At 41.1% G+C, this 13,837-nt stretch overlaps 3 protein-coding genes across 4 annotated transcripts; 1 reads left to right on the forward strand and 2 right to left on the reverse strand.

Moving 5' to 3' along the window:
* Nucleotides 1–381: 381 nt before the first annotated feature.
* Nucleotides 382–2,767, reverse strand: LOC145710918 (uncharacterized). Of its 2 annotated transcripts, XM_081788630.1 has the most exons (10): nucleotides 2,354–2,767; nucleotides 2,165–2,308; nucleotides 2,024–2,113; nucleotides 1,821–1,978; nucleotides 1,665–1,778; nucleotides 1,444–1,614; nucleotides 1,131–1,402; nucleotides 1,035–1,087; nucleotides 703–986; nucleotides 382–661 (listed from the first exon to the last, which is right to left on the reverse strand). In XM_081788630.1, the coding sequence occupies exons 1-10, from the start codon at nucleotides 2,544–2,546 to the stop codon at nucleotides 443–445; spliced, it is 1,698 nt and encodes a 565-aa protein (XP_081644756.1). In that variant the 5' UTR covers nucleotides 2,547–2,767; the 3' UTR covers nucleotides 382–442. The 2 variants fall into 2 exon arrangements, with proteins under 2 accessions (XP_081644756.1, XP_081644757.1); XM_081788631.1 differs by having other exon boundaries at nucleotides 1,665–1,978; nucleotides 2,354–2,748.
* A 145-nt stretch (nucleotides 2,768–2,912) lies between these two features.
* LOC145712167 (uncharacterized) lies at nucleotides 2,913–4,660 on the forward strand. Its single transcript, XM_081789854.1, has 7 exons — nucleotides 2,913–3,301; nucleotides 3,367–3,401; nucleotides 3,449–3,687; nucleotides 3,729–3,797; nucleotides 3,839–3,925; nucleotides 3,970–4,105; nucleotides 4,149–4,660. The coding sequence occupies exons 1-7, from the start codon at nucleotides 2,913–2,915 to the stop codon at nucleotides 4,643–4,645; spliced, it is 1,452 nt and encodes a 483-aa protein (XP_081645980.1). The 3' UTR covers nucleotides 4,646–4,660.
* LOC145700464 (transient receptor potential cation channel subfamily A member 1 homolog) lies at nucleotides 4,593–6,808 on the reverse strand. The gene is made up of 7 exons (XM_081777733.1): nucleotides 5,520–6,808; nucleotides 5,361–5,475; nucleotides 5,192–5,317; nucleotides 5,071–5,151; nucleotides 4,965–5,026; nucleotides 4,797–4,925; nucleotides 4,593–4,759 (listed from the first exon to the last, which is right to left on the reverse strand). The coding sequence occupies exons 1-7, from the start codon at nucleotides 6,276–6,278 to the stop codon at nucleotides 4,676–4,678; spliced, it is 1,356 nt and encodes a 451-aa protein (XP_081633859.1). The 5' UTR covers nucleotides 6,279–6,808; the 3' UTR covers nucleotides 4,593–4,675.
* Between the last annotated feature and the right edge of the window lie 7,029 nt (nucleotides 6,809–13,837).

Consider the following 13,837-nt stretch of genomic DNA (forward strand, 5'->3'; position numbering starts at 1 on the left):
GATTTTCATGTCCCGCAGGTCAAGAGCCCTCTCATCCGAAAGGCATCGCATGCAAACGTCCCCGTGTGGAGAAATGGTCTGAGCCACACGACACGAGAATCGAGTGCGTTCAATCTGACCCCAACTTTAATGACTTCACGGAGCAATGTGGACGCCTGAGAGATCATCCAAAATCCAACTGGGTCACCAATGCTCCAAATTTAAATGTTGTCTGCGAAAGGAAGAAAAAGCGAATGCAGCGATGCAGATTGAGCTGCTCGAATGGAAAGAATCTCAGCGGAGCTTCGACGATTGCTTGCTTCAGAAATTCAACAGGAATCTTTTTGGAATCTTACGAAGAGCGAAAATGTCTGTAGAAGAATTTAGGCAAACAACTGTAAATAAAATAATAGTGCGGCATGTTTAAAATACTCTGGGCAGTAAAAATGTCGTTTTTGCTTCTTTAGACCCGGCCAAGAAGTGAGCTTTCTTTCGTTTCGTCCTTTGTTACCACGAGATTTCTCTCACCATCGCATACTCGCAGAAAAGACTTCAATCCACGAGAGTCGGCGTAAGCGATGATGAACTTTATCGCTACTTTTGACGTGTAATGATTAGAGAACAGGTGCCCCGTTCTGTCAGGAGCTCTGACGAGGTCGTCGATGAAGTTCTTGTAGTAGGTCTAGAAATTTTTAAAAAGCAGACTTATTGGTTTCATCTTACATAACTACCGCCTGGTGGTAGATTATCAGGCGCTCCCATAGCGTCCTCTTGGTGCAGTTCTTCAATGCTTTTCGCCAAGTTATACTTCTTTGCATTGATTTGAGTGACCTTGAATTTTTCATCCCCTTTCGCTCCGGCCTGGTCAGCTGGCGCCAGAACAGACTCATCCTCTTCGTCCAGAAATTCGTCCAGTCCTGCTTGTTGTTTCAGCCAATTCTCTTTTCTTTTGTTTATCTTGTCGTTCATTCGTTTCATCACCACTTTGTCTTCTGTCTTGATGAAGTCTAAAATAAATTTTGAGCTCGTAATTAACTGACTAAAAAGGAATTTACTTTTGTACGGAAGGTCCTCGTCGTGCAGGTCATCTTGGAACGATTCGTACATTCTTTACGGGAATAAGATAAAAAGTAAGAAAGGATAGATCAAACCTTCGAGCATCGTCAAACGAGTTGAAAATGTCGCGCGAGTAGAGCTCCATCAAATTGCGTCTCGTCCTTGTCAATCTGCTGTAGAATGACTTCAAAAATTCGTTGAATCTTTTTTGGTCCTCATCTTCATCTCTCAGAAAAATTTCTTTCAGTTCTTCGAAGTGCAGCATACATCGTTCGCCATGCTCGATTCCTTTTTTGTAAAGAATTGGCTTCGCTTTTCGCCAGGAAAGGCAGGCATCCGTGTGCAGGTTGATCATCATCTTTCTCATCTAAAAATTGGTAAGGATGATGATTGAGGAGCTCTTCTCACCTCAATTTCTTCGTCCAGATTTTTCAAACACGCGCGTTCCAAGATGTCCACCGCCAAGTTGAGAAGTTCACCACTTCGCTCCGCTCCATGATAATTCCCAATGTTTAAGCCGGTCTTTTTGTATGTTTCTTCGCCAGTACTTCTGTTGACCTTTCTTTTGACTTCCGATGCCTATAAAAATAGAAAATTATTTATCAAAGCCTTTGATTCGAAGCTCCTACCTTTTCGAACATTTGCTTTGCCTGGCTTCTGAGCATAATGCAAGTAGCTAGAATTGTTCGAAGCGGAATTTTCGCTCTATCCTTCATCGGCATTTTTCGAAATCGATCCTCGATCTCGAAGGTGATAAATTTAATGTAAACTTGGAAGACAATAACCGCATTGCCAGGAATTCGTGGAAGTATCCCCCATTTTCCGTACGCCCACTGCGGCTGGCAAATTACAAAGTGCTGTGATCCTTGAGTCATAAGCAGAAGAGCTTCTTCTAGGCCTGGGAGAAGGCTTCCGTCGCCGATCTGTACGAGTTCCGAATATCCTTGAGAACAAAATTAAAGCAAAATGTTTTCAAACCGCATTTTACCTTTTTCTGGATTATCCCCTCGATCGTAACTGTAATCGACAGGCCTCGCTAAGAGATCATCACCGATCCACATCGCATAATTGAGACTCACTAAGAATGAGGTTTGAAAGCAGGAGTTGAGAATAATCGCTAGAATGGTACCTAATGGATTGTAGGGCAAGTCTCCATATTCTCCCCAAAGTTCTCGCATTCTCTCTCGCTCCGCTGCTAGTGCACTGCCTACCGTCATTCCGAACCCTTTCTCGTTTACTGATTCCTTCGTTATTCGCACCCCACCATTTGTACCTAAATTTGGCACAATGAAATCAACAAAGACTCACTCCTGCAAACCTGGAACTTCCTCCGTGATTGAAATAAGATGTTCCATTCTTTCTTTCGAATTCGCGCCAGGAAAGTCACGTGGGAAAAGAAGACGATCAAAACGGTGCTTCTTCGCAATCTCTTCTTGAAAATTCTCGTTGTAGTTGTCATCATCGCTGTCTAATTCGTAAATAGAAACTCCCTCCATCGATAAGTTCTCCATTCCAGCGATTTCTCTTTTTGTAAGAAAAAATATTATCGATCGACGATCGTGTGAAATTTGAAGAATGAGTTTCGTAGTCTGACCAATCAGAGTCTCTTTTCCGAAATCCGAAGTAAGCCTACTCGTTTCATTTTCCCTTTTCAGGGTGGGAAAAATTACGAAACAAACTAAACGGCCAAAATCTTTTTTCAAGAAAAAAATATTATCAGTCAGGCCATCTTTCTAAAACCGTCTATCTATATTTGCCAACCCCCGCCAAGATCGATCGTAACCAACCGTGAATCTTTTTCTAGGGGCGCCACCTAGTTTTTCGAGATAGATAAAAGCGAGGCAATGGAGTGATTTCCAAAACAAAAAAGAAAGACAATGTGCAAGTTGAAGGAAAATTGCAACTTTTGTGAACCCAAAGACGTTGGTCTGACTTCCCTCAGGGGCCAGAAGCTCTGTCCAGAGTATCTTTCACGACTCTACAAGAAATTTCCCACACTTCCTCAAGACCGCATCCTCAACCCAGAAAATTTGAGCGAGACTCTCAAGAGCTTAGCCGAGAAGAACGAAGAAGAACTGGTCGATATCAACCGACGAACTGAAGAGGTCAATTCAATCCTGCTTCGACTCAACAGCAAAATAATGGAACTGAAGATTATCAAGGAGGAGAGCCTCAAGGAGCAGTCTGCCCTCTGGTTTCTGGCTGATTCGATCATCAAGACAGAAGAAGCGGATCTCCAAAAGAAGAACTTATCAAAGAAAAACCCGTAAATACACTTGTATGTGCTCTTCCCAAATTAAAGCTTAAAAATAAATTAATCACTAAAAACAGTATCCGCCGGAGTTTGTTACGCAAGAAGGACAAAAGTTATTCCTGTGAAAATTGCATATGCTTTCGTTTTACTTAATTTCAGTCGCACTCAATGACCTCACTTATTCTGAGAGAGGACAAATGAAGTCACTTAGCATTCTACCACTCGCAGTCCTAGCAGGAAAATGCCAAGAAAAGTGCAATTCCGACTTAGAGGTCTGCCTCGTTGACTGCATAACCCAATCGCCCGAGGATGTTCGCTGCCCAGGAGATTGTGCAAGAGCTGAAAGTGACTGTCTTTTCAGATGCCAGGACAGTAATTATGGCCTCTTCGCAGCTAGCGTAAGTTTTTGTTTCTAAGCGTTTCCTCAGTTCATTTGTAGAAAAACTACATGGAAGTCAACTTCGGAACAGATGTTGCTGAATATTCTTTCGACTTCGACTTTGCTGGGGTAAGAATAATTCACTAAGAAAGAACTAGAAGTTTTATTAGCACGACTTCGAAACTGCTTGCTCAGTTGAATTCGAGGGCGACTATTACATCATCGGCGGTATCAAAAACATCCAGCGAGTTTCTAAGGTATCATGGGAGTAGCAACCGTGTCCCATTCTTTTAATTTTCAGGTTTCGAACTGCGGACTGAGCCAGGTCGATTTTATGTATCAAGCGTTCTACGGCCATCGTTGCACGAACTGGAATGGGGCTATCCATATCTGCGGATCGGAAGTTGACGCTGGCGCTTGTTGGAAATATGTTCCAGGTTAACTTTTTCAATCATGACTCTGGAACTACCAATGTTTTAGGCCGTAGCCAGAATACCATCGCTAGAAGTCAATATGGCCACAGCGAGGGTGGGCTAGTCGTCTATGACAATTATCTTCTCCGAATCGCCGGTTACACTCAAAAAGTTGAAGCTTACGGCGAAGGCGACTCTTTCTGGTCCGATTTCAACGCTGATTTGCCGTACGTCTTGAGTCAATTTGCAGCCCTTGTCGTAGACGATTCCATCTTCCTCTTTGGAGGATACTCCGGCGCCTCATACAGCCAAGTCGACACAATTCTGCGCTTCGACAACAACTCAAGAAGCTGGGACCAAATTGGTCAGATGGAGTACAGCCGAAGGAATTTCGCAATCGTCCAGGAAGAAAATTTTGTTTACATTGCTGGAGGAGAAGAATTCAACCTGCCATTTGAGGTCTTTGATACAGAGACTTTCGAAACAAGTACTTTGGAAAGCATGTCGCAGAACTTCTACTACGCACAAATCATACCCGAAGAATTTTTGAACTGTCGAAGTTAGAATAAAATGAATGAGAATGTATTTAAATGATCAAGTGGCAGGAAGAAGTTGGTCGATCATGAGTTCAAGCTTGTTGAATTTAGCGTCGTTATCTTCAACATGAGATGCAAGGGCCTACAAGTTTGCTATTTTCTATGAGATTTAGATTTACCGTTATTCGTCGATTTATACTCTGCATGAGGGCATCAACAGATGGTGTTTCGTCGAGACACTGTTTGTGCAGCTCTGTAACGGCCTTTTTCGTCACTTTTCCACTCGAAGTGTCCATATTGAACGCATCCTAGGAAAGCTATACCACTTTTACTTTCAACTTTCGTACCTTAGACATCGTATCTTCCTGAGTTTTGATAGTCGAGTTTAGGTACTCAATATGAATAAGCTCTGAAATTAGGTGGTAAATAATTAGTGAAGACGAGACCGCGAACCTGCTCTGTATTTATTCGGCATTTGATAGACGGCTTCGAGGGTTTGCTTCACTTGATTTGACATTTTTTTGAATATCGCATCTTAATTTTATGAAGACCAAAATACTGATTGACAGAGTACTTGCTGAAATGAGCTTGATATCTTCGATCGCCAACGCAGCAATCAAATTGACAACAACCAACGGCATCACAATAATAAAAGAAGTGAAGATAATTATCAACGTATTTTGCGCAATGTCATCAAATGCTATAAACAAGGATGAAAATCAACAAAGAGCAATCGTACTTACATTTGCAATGATCTGTTTCTTCAGTCGCTTCTGGTCCCAACGCACTACACGGCGTCCCAAATAAATTCTCCCAAGCAAATTTTTCAACAAAAATCAAGCACGTGCTCAAATATGACTAAAAATTTTCAGATATTTCGGGGAAAAAATGAGTTTTCTTACATTGAAAAAAGTAGCGAAGCTGTCTCGATCCTGAAACATGATCACCATCAAAATCGCAGTCGCAAAAATGGACATGAAACATAGAATCGAAAAGCTCGTGAATGTTTTCATGATTTGATTGAACATAATCACAAAGTATCCGATTCCAGGCATTTTCTGCATCTTTACGAGGAGCATCATCCACGAAAGCCAAATTGCACAGATTCCGCAAACCCACTGCCACTGCAGAGGAGCACTACTTTCTTCGGGGTTCAAATTGATCGCAAATAGAAAGGTCAAAACAAACATGAGCATTTCTGCAAGATTGCTAGCCTTTTTCAAGAAATCGAGTCGCTGGTAGCTGATTCGTAAGAACATCACTACAAGCTTGAAAATACTATAAATAATGAGGATCCAATCGAGCGCGCTTCGAATATTTCGCAATGAATGACAGTAGTTCATGTCATCTGGCATTTGCGACAAATGGATAGTATCGTATTTAGCCGTTGGTAGAAGATTTCCATCATCATCTCGAGGCAAGTAATAATCGATTATCCCAACAAGGTCGATTCCATATTCATGACAGGCAATAGTTCTATTTTGGCTGATCACATATGGTGGAGGAATCAAAAGGGCAAAGGCATTCAATAAACCAAGGTACAGCAAGTAGCCAAAAATGCTGAAGTAAAAGTAGTAAAAGCCTCCACTCTTCCACGTCTCCTGAGTCAAGGCGATCACAACTGGGTGGACAAGCAGGTCTGTCCGCTGGTGCTTGACCATCTTGAAACGGGCTCATGTATCCCGTAATGTCGTTTGTTTTAACATTTTTCCTAAACGAATACAATCGTAGGATTTTACGATTTCCGTAACCGAAAAAGCTTATTTAAATTAACTGAGCATTAAATATCAAGATACGAGCTGAAAGAATTGAGTTGACAAAATAAACTGTCGTCAGCGTCTATTGATCGATTCCCACGGCTGAAAAAGAGACGGATTCTAGAGCGTATCCAACTCAAAACTTGTAAGAGAAATGCCCTTAGCTAGCTGTGAATTGACTTCACTCTGCCCAAAAATGTGCAAAATCATTTGGAAAGGTAGTTTTTAGGGTTCGCAATCAAATAATTTCAAAATTTAAAATTGCTCTAAAAATAACCGTTTTCAGGATTCCCCCCTTTTCAATCATCAAGATTTCATTTCTGAAATCAGAATTTAAAAATCTTCAGTAGAACTCGAGATATGGCCCCGGAAAAAAGAACGAATTTCATCGGCGCGGGCTGCGCGCTGCGCTGTATGGGTGGCGCCCGAGTGCTGAAGCAAAGCGCCGAGTCAAACTCTGGCCCAAATCAATTTCACTTGTTCTTTTTCATTTTTTTATGATAATAAAATTAATAATTTAATAACTTTAATTAAAAAATATTAGATAAATTAATAAAATATTTAATAATAACTTAACAAATAAAGTTAATAATAAAAATTAAAAAAAAAATAAATATAAATTATATAAATACTCATAATTTAAATAAATTATAAAAAAAAAGCATAAATAAACAGAACTCACTCACTTTAGGAGTGTCACATTGATAAAAATAATTTTCTTGAAATCGCTTTCACGAAGAGGTACCCCGCTGTGTTTGCTTTACGATGGACGCCAGAATTTCATGCTTTGTAACATCATGTCAAACCACGTGCTCGGTCATGTGACTGGATGTCAGCTAATAACATGCGCAGCTTCATCTCAATATTGGGGATTTTCTTGAATATGTCGTCACAACTGGGTACCCTGCTGTGAATGGCTTATCATCGTCGCCAGAATTTCACCTTCTGTCACATGATTTCGAAGCACATAATTAGTCATGTGACCAGATATCAGCTCAAAACATGCGCAGCTTCATCTCGATATGGGGGATTTTCTTGAATATGTCGTCACGACTTGGTACCCTGCTGTGAATGGCTTATCATCGTCGCCAGAATTTCTCCTTCTATCACATGATGTCGAAGCACACAATTAGTCATGTGACCAGATATCAGCTCAAAACATGTGCAGCTTCATCTCGATATGGGGGATTTTCTTGAAGATGTCGTCACGACTTGGTACCCTGCTGTGAATGGCTTATCCTCGTCGCCAGAGTTTCTCCTTTTGTCACATGATGTCGAAGCACACAATTAGTCATGTGACCAGATATCAGGTCAAAACATGTGCAGCTTCATCTCGATATGGGGGATTTTCTTGAAGATGTCGTCACGACTTGGTACCCTGCTGTGAATGGCTTATCATCGTCGCCAGAATTTCTCCTTCTGGCACATGATGTCGAATACCCACTAAGTCATGTGACCAGATATCAGCTCAAAACATGTGCAGCTTCATCTCGATATGGGGGATTTTCTTGAAGATGTCGTCACGACTTGGTACCCTGCTGTGAATGGCTTATCCTCGTCGCCAGAGTTTCTCCTTTTGTCACATGATGTCGAAGCACACAATTAGTCATGTGACCAGATATCAGGTCAAAACATGTGCAGCTTCATCTCGATATGGGGGATTTTCTTGAAGATGTCGTCACGACTTGGTACCCTGCTGTGAATGGCTTTTCATCGTCGCCAGAATTTCTCCTTCTATCACATGATGTCGAAGCACACAATTAGTCATGTGACCAGATATCAGGTCAAAACATGTGCAGCTTCATCTCGATATGGGGGATTTTCTTGAAGATGTCGTCACGACTTGGTACCCTGCTGTGAATGGCTTATCATCGTCGCCAGAATTTCTCCTTCTGGCACATGATGTCGAATACCCACTAAGTCATGTGACCAGATATCAGCTCAAAACATGTGCAGCTTCATCTCGATATGGGGGATTTTCTTGAAGATGTCGTCACGACTTGGTACCCTGCTGTGAATGGCTTATCCTCGTCGCCAGAGTTTCTCCTTTTGTCACATGATGTCGAAGCACACAATTAGTCATGTGACCAGATATCAGGTCAAAACATGTGCAGCTTCATCTCGATATGGGGGATTTTCTTGAAGATGTCGTCACGACTTGGTACCCTGCTGTGAATGGCTTATCATCGTCGCCAGAATTTCTCCTTCTGGCACATGATGTCGAATACCCACTAAGTCATGTGACCAGATATCAGCTCAAAACATGTGCAGCTTCATCTCGATATGGGGGATTTTCTTGAAGATGTCGTCACGACTTGGTACCCTGCTGTGAATGGCTTATCCTCGTCGCCAGAGTTTCTCCTTTTGTCACATGATGTCGAAGCACACAATTAGTCATGTGACCAGATATCAGGTCAAAACATGTGCAGCTTCATCTCGATATGGGGGATTTTCTTGAAGATGTCGTCACGACTTGGTACCCTGCTGTGAATGGCTTATCCTCGTCGCCAGAGTTTCTCCTTTTGTCACATGATGTCAAAGCACACAATTTGTCATGTGGCCGGAAATCAGCTCAATACATGCGCAGCTTCCCCTCCACACTACTGATTTTCTTGAAGATGTCGTCATAACCGAGTTACCCCCGGATTCACCTCAACACTGACGATTTTCTCAAATATGTCGTCCTTAATGGTATCACCGATGAGAATGCCTTATAATCGACGCCCGAATTTTTCCGTTTGTCACACGAATATCGAGGAAATGTTTAGTTTTTTGACCAGATATCTTTTCTATACATGCGCAGCTTCACATTGATACTGATGATTTTCTTTCTATGATCAACCTACCGCGCATCTTCATCATCATCAACCTCGGCGTCGTCCAACATTTCGCCGTCTAAGCGCGTTTAGATCAAATTCGAACTCATATTCACTCACCGAGATCGCCTCTGAAATCGTCCAGCTCCGGAATAGCTCGATAATCATTCTCCATTCCATCGCCGAAGAGTTCTTGTAGCGGCTCTCCAGCGCCAGATGAGTCGTTGTCAATCGCAGGCGACGAATCGCTGAATTAATGATTAATAGCTCCTTAATGATTTTCTTACTTTAGCCATTCATCTTTAGACTCGTGCAGGTATGGGCCGTCATTGCTCAACTCCTCGAGACAATAAACAGTTTCCTTACGGATTCTCTCCGGATTTCGCAATTTTCTTGTTATGTTCGATGTTGCTAAAGAATTGTTATTTACAAAAGCAAGAGTTTTTCGGATTACCATTTTTCGGAAAACAAAAAACTCTTATCAAACGAACAGACCCCCGGAAAATACATGAGCGGAGCTAAATTTTTTAATACGAAATGATAAGAAATTAGAAATTACATTAGATGTGAGTAGACCATGTAGGTGACGGCTACGATCTTGCGGGTCTTGCAGTTGGAGCGATTTTTCGTCGAGAAACTCGAGAAAGTCGGATTTGATCGTTTTTTCAATTGCCGTAAGGGGCTTCCTGATACGGTTCTTACACTTTTCATTTCGTTTGATAAAATCAAAGCGATTGAACTATGAATTTTATTGAAAAAATGCAGCAAAAGATAAAATTTACCGAGGAAACATTTATCGGAAAAACAAGTTCACGATCGAATAGCGGCCCAACGAACTCGTCGGCGAAAGAGAAAACGATATTCACAATAGCCATGACTCTAAAATCTTAAAAATAAGGTCTTGAACAAATTTTAAGGTAAAAAACGAAAAAAAAACACCAAAAAATCAATTTTTTAAAGAAAGTCCGATATTTTCACCGATAAACCGGTTAATACCGGTCATTATATGTGGAGAAGAAAGAGGAGAAGCTACGGTTTCTAACAATATAAAAAAATAAAAATTTGGGCAGGGATTCGGGCTAAAACCGATAAATGTCCGGAAAACCGGCTTTTTCGGCGGCGTAAATATAAGCAGTCGGAAAAGGAAGAAAAATGACGTCGATTGATGTGCTGCAAGTCATAGTTTCTCTATTATTTTCTCTTTTTGGCAGCAATTCGCCTTTTTTCGTCTCGACGAGACTAAAAAGGTTGCACGTGCATGATGAGTCATACAGTACCAAAAATTTCAAAATTTTCAAAATAACGCAAAATTCAATTTATGGGCATCATTCGATAGGAAATCAAATTCTCTACAATTTTTATAATAGTAAAAGAAGATTCAACCCCTTTTTCAATGCAAAAAGGGATGATTTGTCTCTTATCAGTAAAATTTCAACCTTTAAAAATTTTTCATTGTCCACATTTTTTCATTATTTTCTTTATAGATTTATACTAAGAATGTTAAGACTCATTCATTTTTGACAAAAACAGCTAATACCTCATCAAGGTTTTCGAGATATTCGAGGTTGTCAATGTTGAACTTTTGGTGTTTCAAGCTATGATCTTGGCAATATAATAATTAATTAAAGGCTGAAGCTGCGCACGAATAGAGGCGAAATTCGGTCACATGATAGAACACATGTTCCAGAATCATGTGACAAAAGAAAAATATCTGGCATCGACAATAAGGCTTCCACAGCAGGGTACCCAGTTGGGACAACATATTCAAGAAAATCGTCAGTATCAAGGTGAAGCTGCGCATCAATTGACCTGATATCAACTCACATGACTCAACAGGTGTTCTCGAATCATGTGACAAAAGGAAAAGTTCTGGCATCGCTGATAACGCATTCACAGCGGAGTACTTAGTTAGGACAACGTATTCAAGTACTTCGTATGACATGTTTATGTCCGACAATATTGCTTTCTCCACAATTTTTCGACAATTTGTTATCAGATATGAATTTATTATGCTCTTGTCTTTGTTTAAAAGATGTAAACAGCAAATACCTCATCAAAAGTTACAAGAAATTTAAAGTTGACTATGCTTAACTTATGGAACAACGGTTGAGACAATGTATTGAAGAAAATTGTCAGTATCACGGTGAAGCTGCGCATCAATTGACCTGATATCAAGTCACATGACTCAACACATGTTTTGCAATCATGTGACAAAAAGAAAAGTTCTGGCATCGCTGATAAGGCATTCACAGCGGGGTACCCAGTAAGGACAACGTATTCGAGAAAATCGACAGTATCAAGGTGAAGCTGCGCATCAATTGACCTGATATTAAGTCACATGTCTCAACACGTGCTCCTGAATTATGTGACAAAAGAAAAATATCTGGCATCGACAATAAGGCTTCCACAGCAGGGTAACCAGTTGGGCCCACGTATTCAAGAAAATCGTCAGTATCAAGGTGAAGCTGCGCATCAATTGACCTGATATCAAGTCACATGACTCAACACATGTTTTGCAATCATGTGACAAAAGGAAAAGTTCTGGCATCGCTGATAAGGCATTCACAGCGGGGTACCCAGTCTGGCCAACGTATTCAAGAAAATTGTCAGTATCAAAGTGAAGCTGCGCATGTATTGACCTGATATCCGGTCACATGACTCAACACGTGTTCTGCAATCATGTGACAAAAGGAAAAGTTCTGGCATCGCTGATTAGGCATTCACAGCGGGGTACCCAGTTGGGACAACGTATTCAAGAAAATCGTCAATATCAAGGTGAAGCTGCGCATGTTTTGATCTGATACCTAGTCACATGTTTCAACACATGTTCTGCAATCATGTGACAAAAGGAAAAGTTCTGGCATCGCTGATAAGGCATTCACAGCGGAGTACCCAGTTGGAACAACGTATTCAAGAAAATCGTCAGTATCAAGGTGAAGCTGCGCATCAATTGACCTGATATCAAGTCACATGACTCAACAGGTGTTCTCAAATCATGTGACAAAAGGAACAGTTCCGGCATCTATGATAAAGCATTCACAGCGGGGTACCCAGCTGGGACAACGTATTCAAGAAAATTGTCAGTTTCAAGGGGAAGCTGCGCATAAATTGAGCTGATATTAAGTCACATGACTCAACACATGTTTTGCAATCATGTGACAAAAAGAAAAGTTCTGGCATCGCTGATAAGGCATTCACAGCGGGGTACCCAGTAAGGACAACGTGTTCGAGAAAATCGACAGTATCAAGGTGAAGCTGCGCATCAATTGACCTGATATTAAGTCACATGTCTCAACACGTGCTCCTGAATTATGTGACAAAAGAAAAATATCTGGCATCGACAATAAGGCTTCCACAGCAGGGAACCCAGTTGGGCCCACGTATTCAAGAAAATCGTCAGTATCAAGGTGAAGCTGCGCATCAATTGACCTGATATCCAGTCACATGACTCAACAGGTGTTATCGAATCATGTGACAAAAGGAAAAATTCTGGCATCGATGATCAGGCATTCACAGCGGGGTACTTAGTTAGGACAACGTATTCAAGTACATCGTATGACATGTTTATGTCCGACAATATTGCTTTCTCCACAATTTTTCGACAATTTGTTATCAGATATGAATTTATTATGCTCTTGTCTTTGTTTTAAAGATGTAAACAGCAAATACCTCATCAAAAATTACAAGAAATTTAAAGTTGACTATGCTTAACTTATGGAACAACGGTTGAGACAATGTATTGAAGAAAATTGTCAGTATCACGGTGAAGCTGCGCATCAATTGACCTGATATCAAGTCACATGACTCAACACATGTTTTGCAATCATGTGACAAAAGGAAAAGTTCTGGCATCGCTGATTAGGCATTCACAGCGGGGTACCCAGTCTGGCCAACGTATTCAAGAAAATTGTCAGTATCAAAGTGAAGCTGCGCATGTATTGACCTGATATCCCGTCACATGACTCAACACGTGTTCTGCAATCATGTGACAAAAGGAAAAGTTCTGGCATCGCTGATTAGGCATTCACAGCGGGGTACCCAGTTGGGACAACGTATTCAAGAAAATCGTCAATATCAAGGTGAAGCTGCGCATGTTTTGATCTGATACCTAGTCACATGTTTCAACACATGTTCTGCAATCATGTGACAAAAGGAAAAGTTCTGGCATCGCTGATAAGGCATTCACAGCGGGGTACCCAGTCTGGCCAACGTATTCAAGAAAATTGTCAGTATCAAAGTGAAGCTGCGCATGTATTGACCTGATATCCCGTCACATGACTCAACACGTGTTCTGCAATCATGTGACAAAAGGAAAAGTTCTGGCATCGCTGATTAGGCATTCACAGCGGGGTACCCAGTTGGGACAACGTATTCAAGAAAATCGTCAATATCAAGGTGAAGCTGCGCATGTTTTGATCTGATACCTAGTCACATGTTTCAACACATGTTCTGCAATCATGTGACAAAAGGAAAAGTTCTGGCATCGCTGATAAGGCATTCACAGCGGAGTACCCAGTTGGAACAACGTATTCAAGAAAATCGTCAGTATCAAGGTGAAGCTGCGCATCAATTGACCTGATATCAAGTCACATGACTCAACAGGTGTTCTCAAATCATGTGACAAAAGGAACAGTTCCGGCATCTATG

Source organism: Oikopleura dioica, chromosome 1 (assembly GCF_907165135.1).
Source record: "Oikopleura dioica chromosome 1, OKI2018_I68_1.0, whole genome shotgun sequence".
Taxonomy (NCBI): Eukaryota; Metazoa; Chordata; class Appendicularia; order Copelata; family Oikopleuridae; genus Oikopleura; species Oikopleura dioica.

Bases quoted from the DNA above. Each gene is read 5' to 3' on its own strand.
- LOC145712167 (XM_081789854.1), top strand. From the start codon at position 2,913: ATGTGCAAGTTGAAGGAAAATTGCAACTTTTGTGAACCCAAAGACGTT. The intron at 3,688-3,728 runs GTAAGTTTTTGT...GTTCATTTGTAG, and splicing joins ATGGCCTCTTCGCAGCTAGC to AAAAACTACATGGAAGTCAA. The intron at 3,798-3,838 runs GTAAGAATAATT...AAGTTTTATTAG, and splicing joins TCGACTTCGACTTTGCTGGG to CACGACTTCGAAACTGCTTG.
- LOC145710918 (XM_081788631.1), bottom strand. From the start codon at position 2,546: ATGGAGAACTTATCGATGGAGGGAGTTTCTATTTACGAATTAGACAGC. The intron at 2,114-2,164 runs GTACCATTCTAG...CCTCATTCTTAG, and splicing joins CTTGCCCTACAATCCATTAG to TGAGTCTCAATTATGCGATG. The intron at 1,403-1,443 runs GTGAGAAGAGCT...ACCAATTTTTAG, and splicing joins ATCTGGACGAAGAAATTGAG to ATGAGAAAGATGATGATCAA.
- LOC145700464 (XM_081777733.1), bottom strand. From the start codon at position 6,278: ATGGTCAAGCACCAGCGGACAGACCTGCTTGTCCACCCAGTTGTGATC. The intron at 5,476-5,519 runs GTAAGAAAACTC...GAAAATTTTTAG, and splicing joins GCTTCGCTACTTTTTTCAAT to TCATATTTGAGCACGTGCTT. The intron at 5,318-5,360 runs GTAAGTACGATT...CCTTGTTTATAG, and splicing joins AGAAACAGATCATTGCAAAT to CATTTGATGACATTGCGCAA.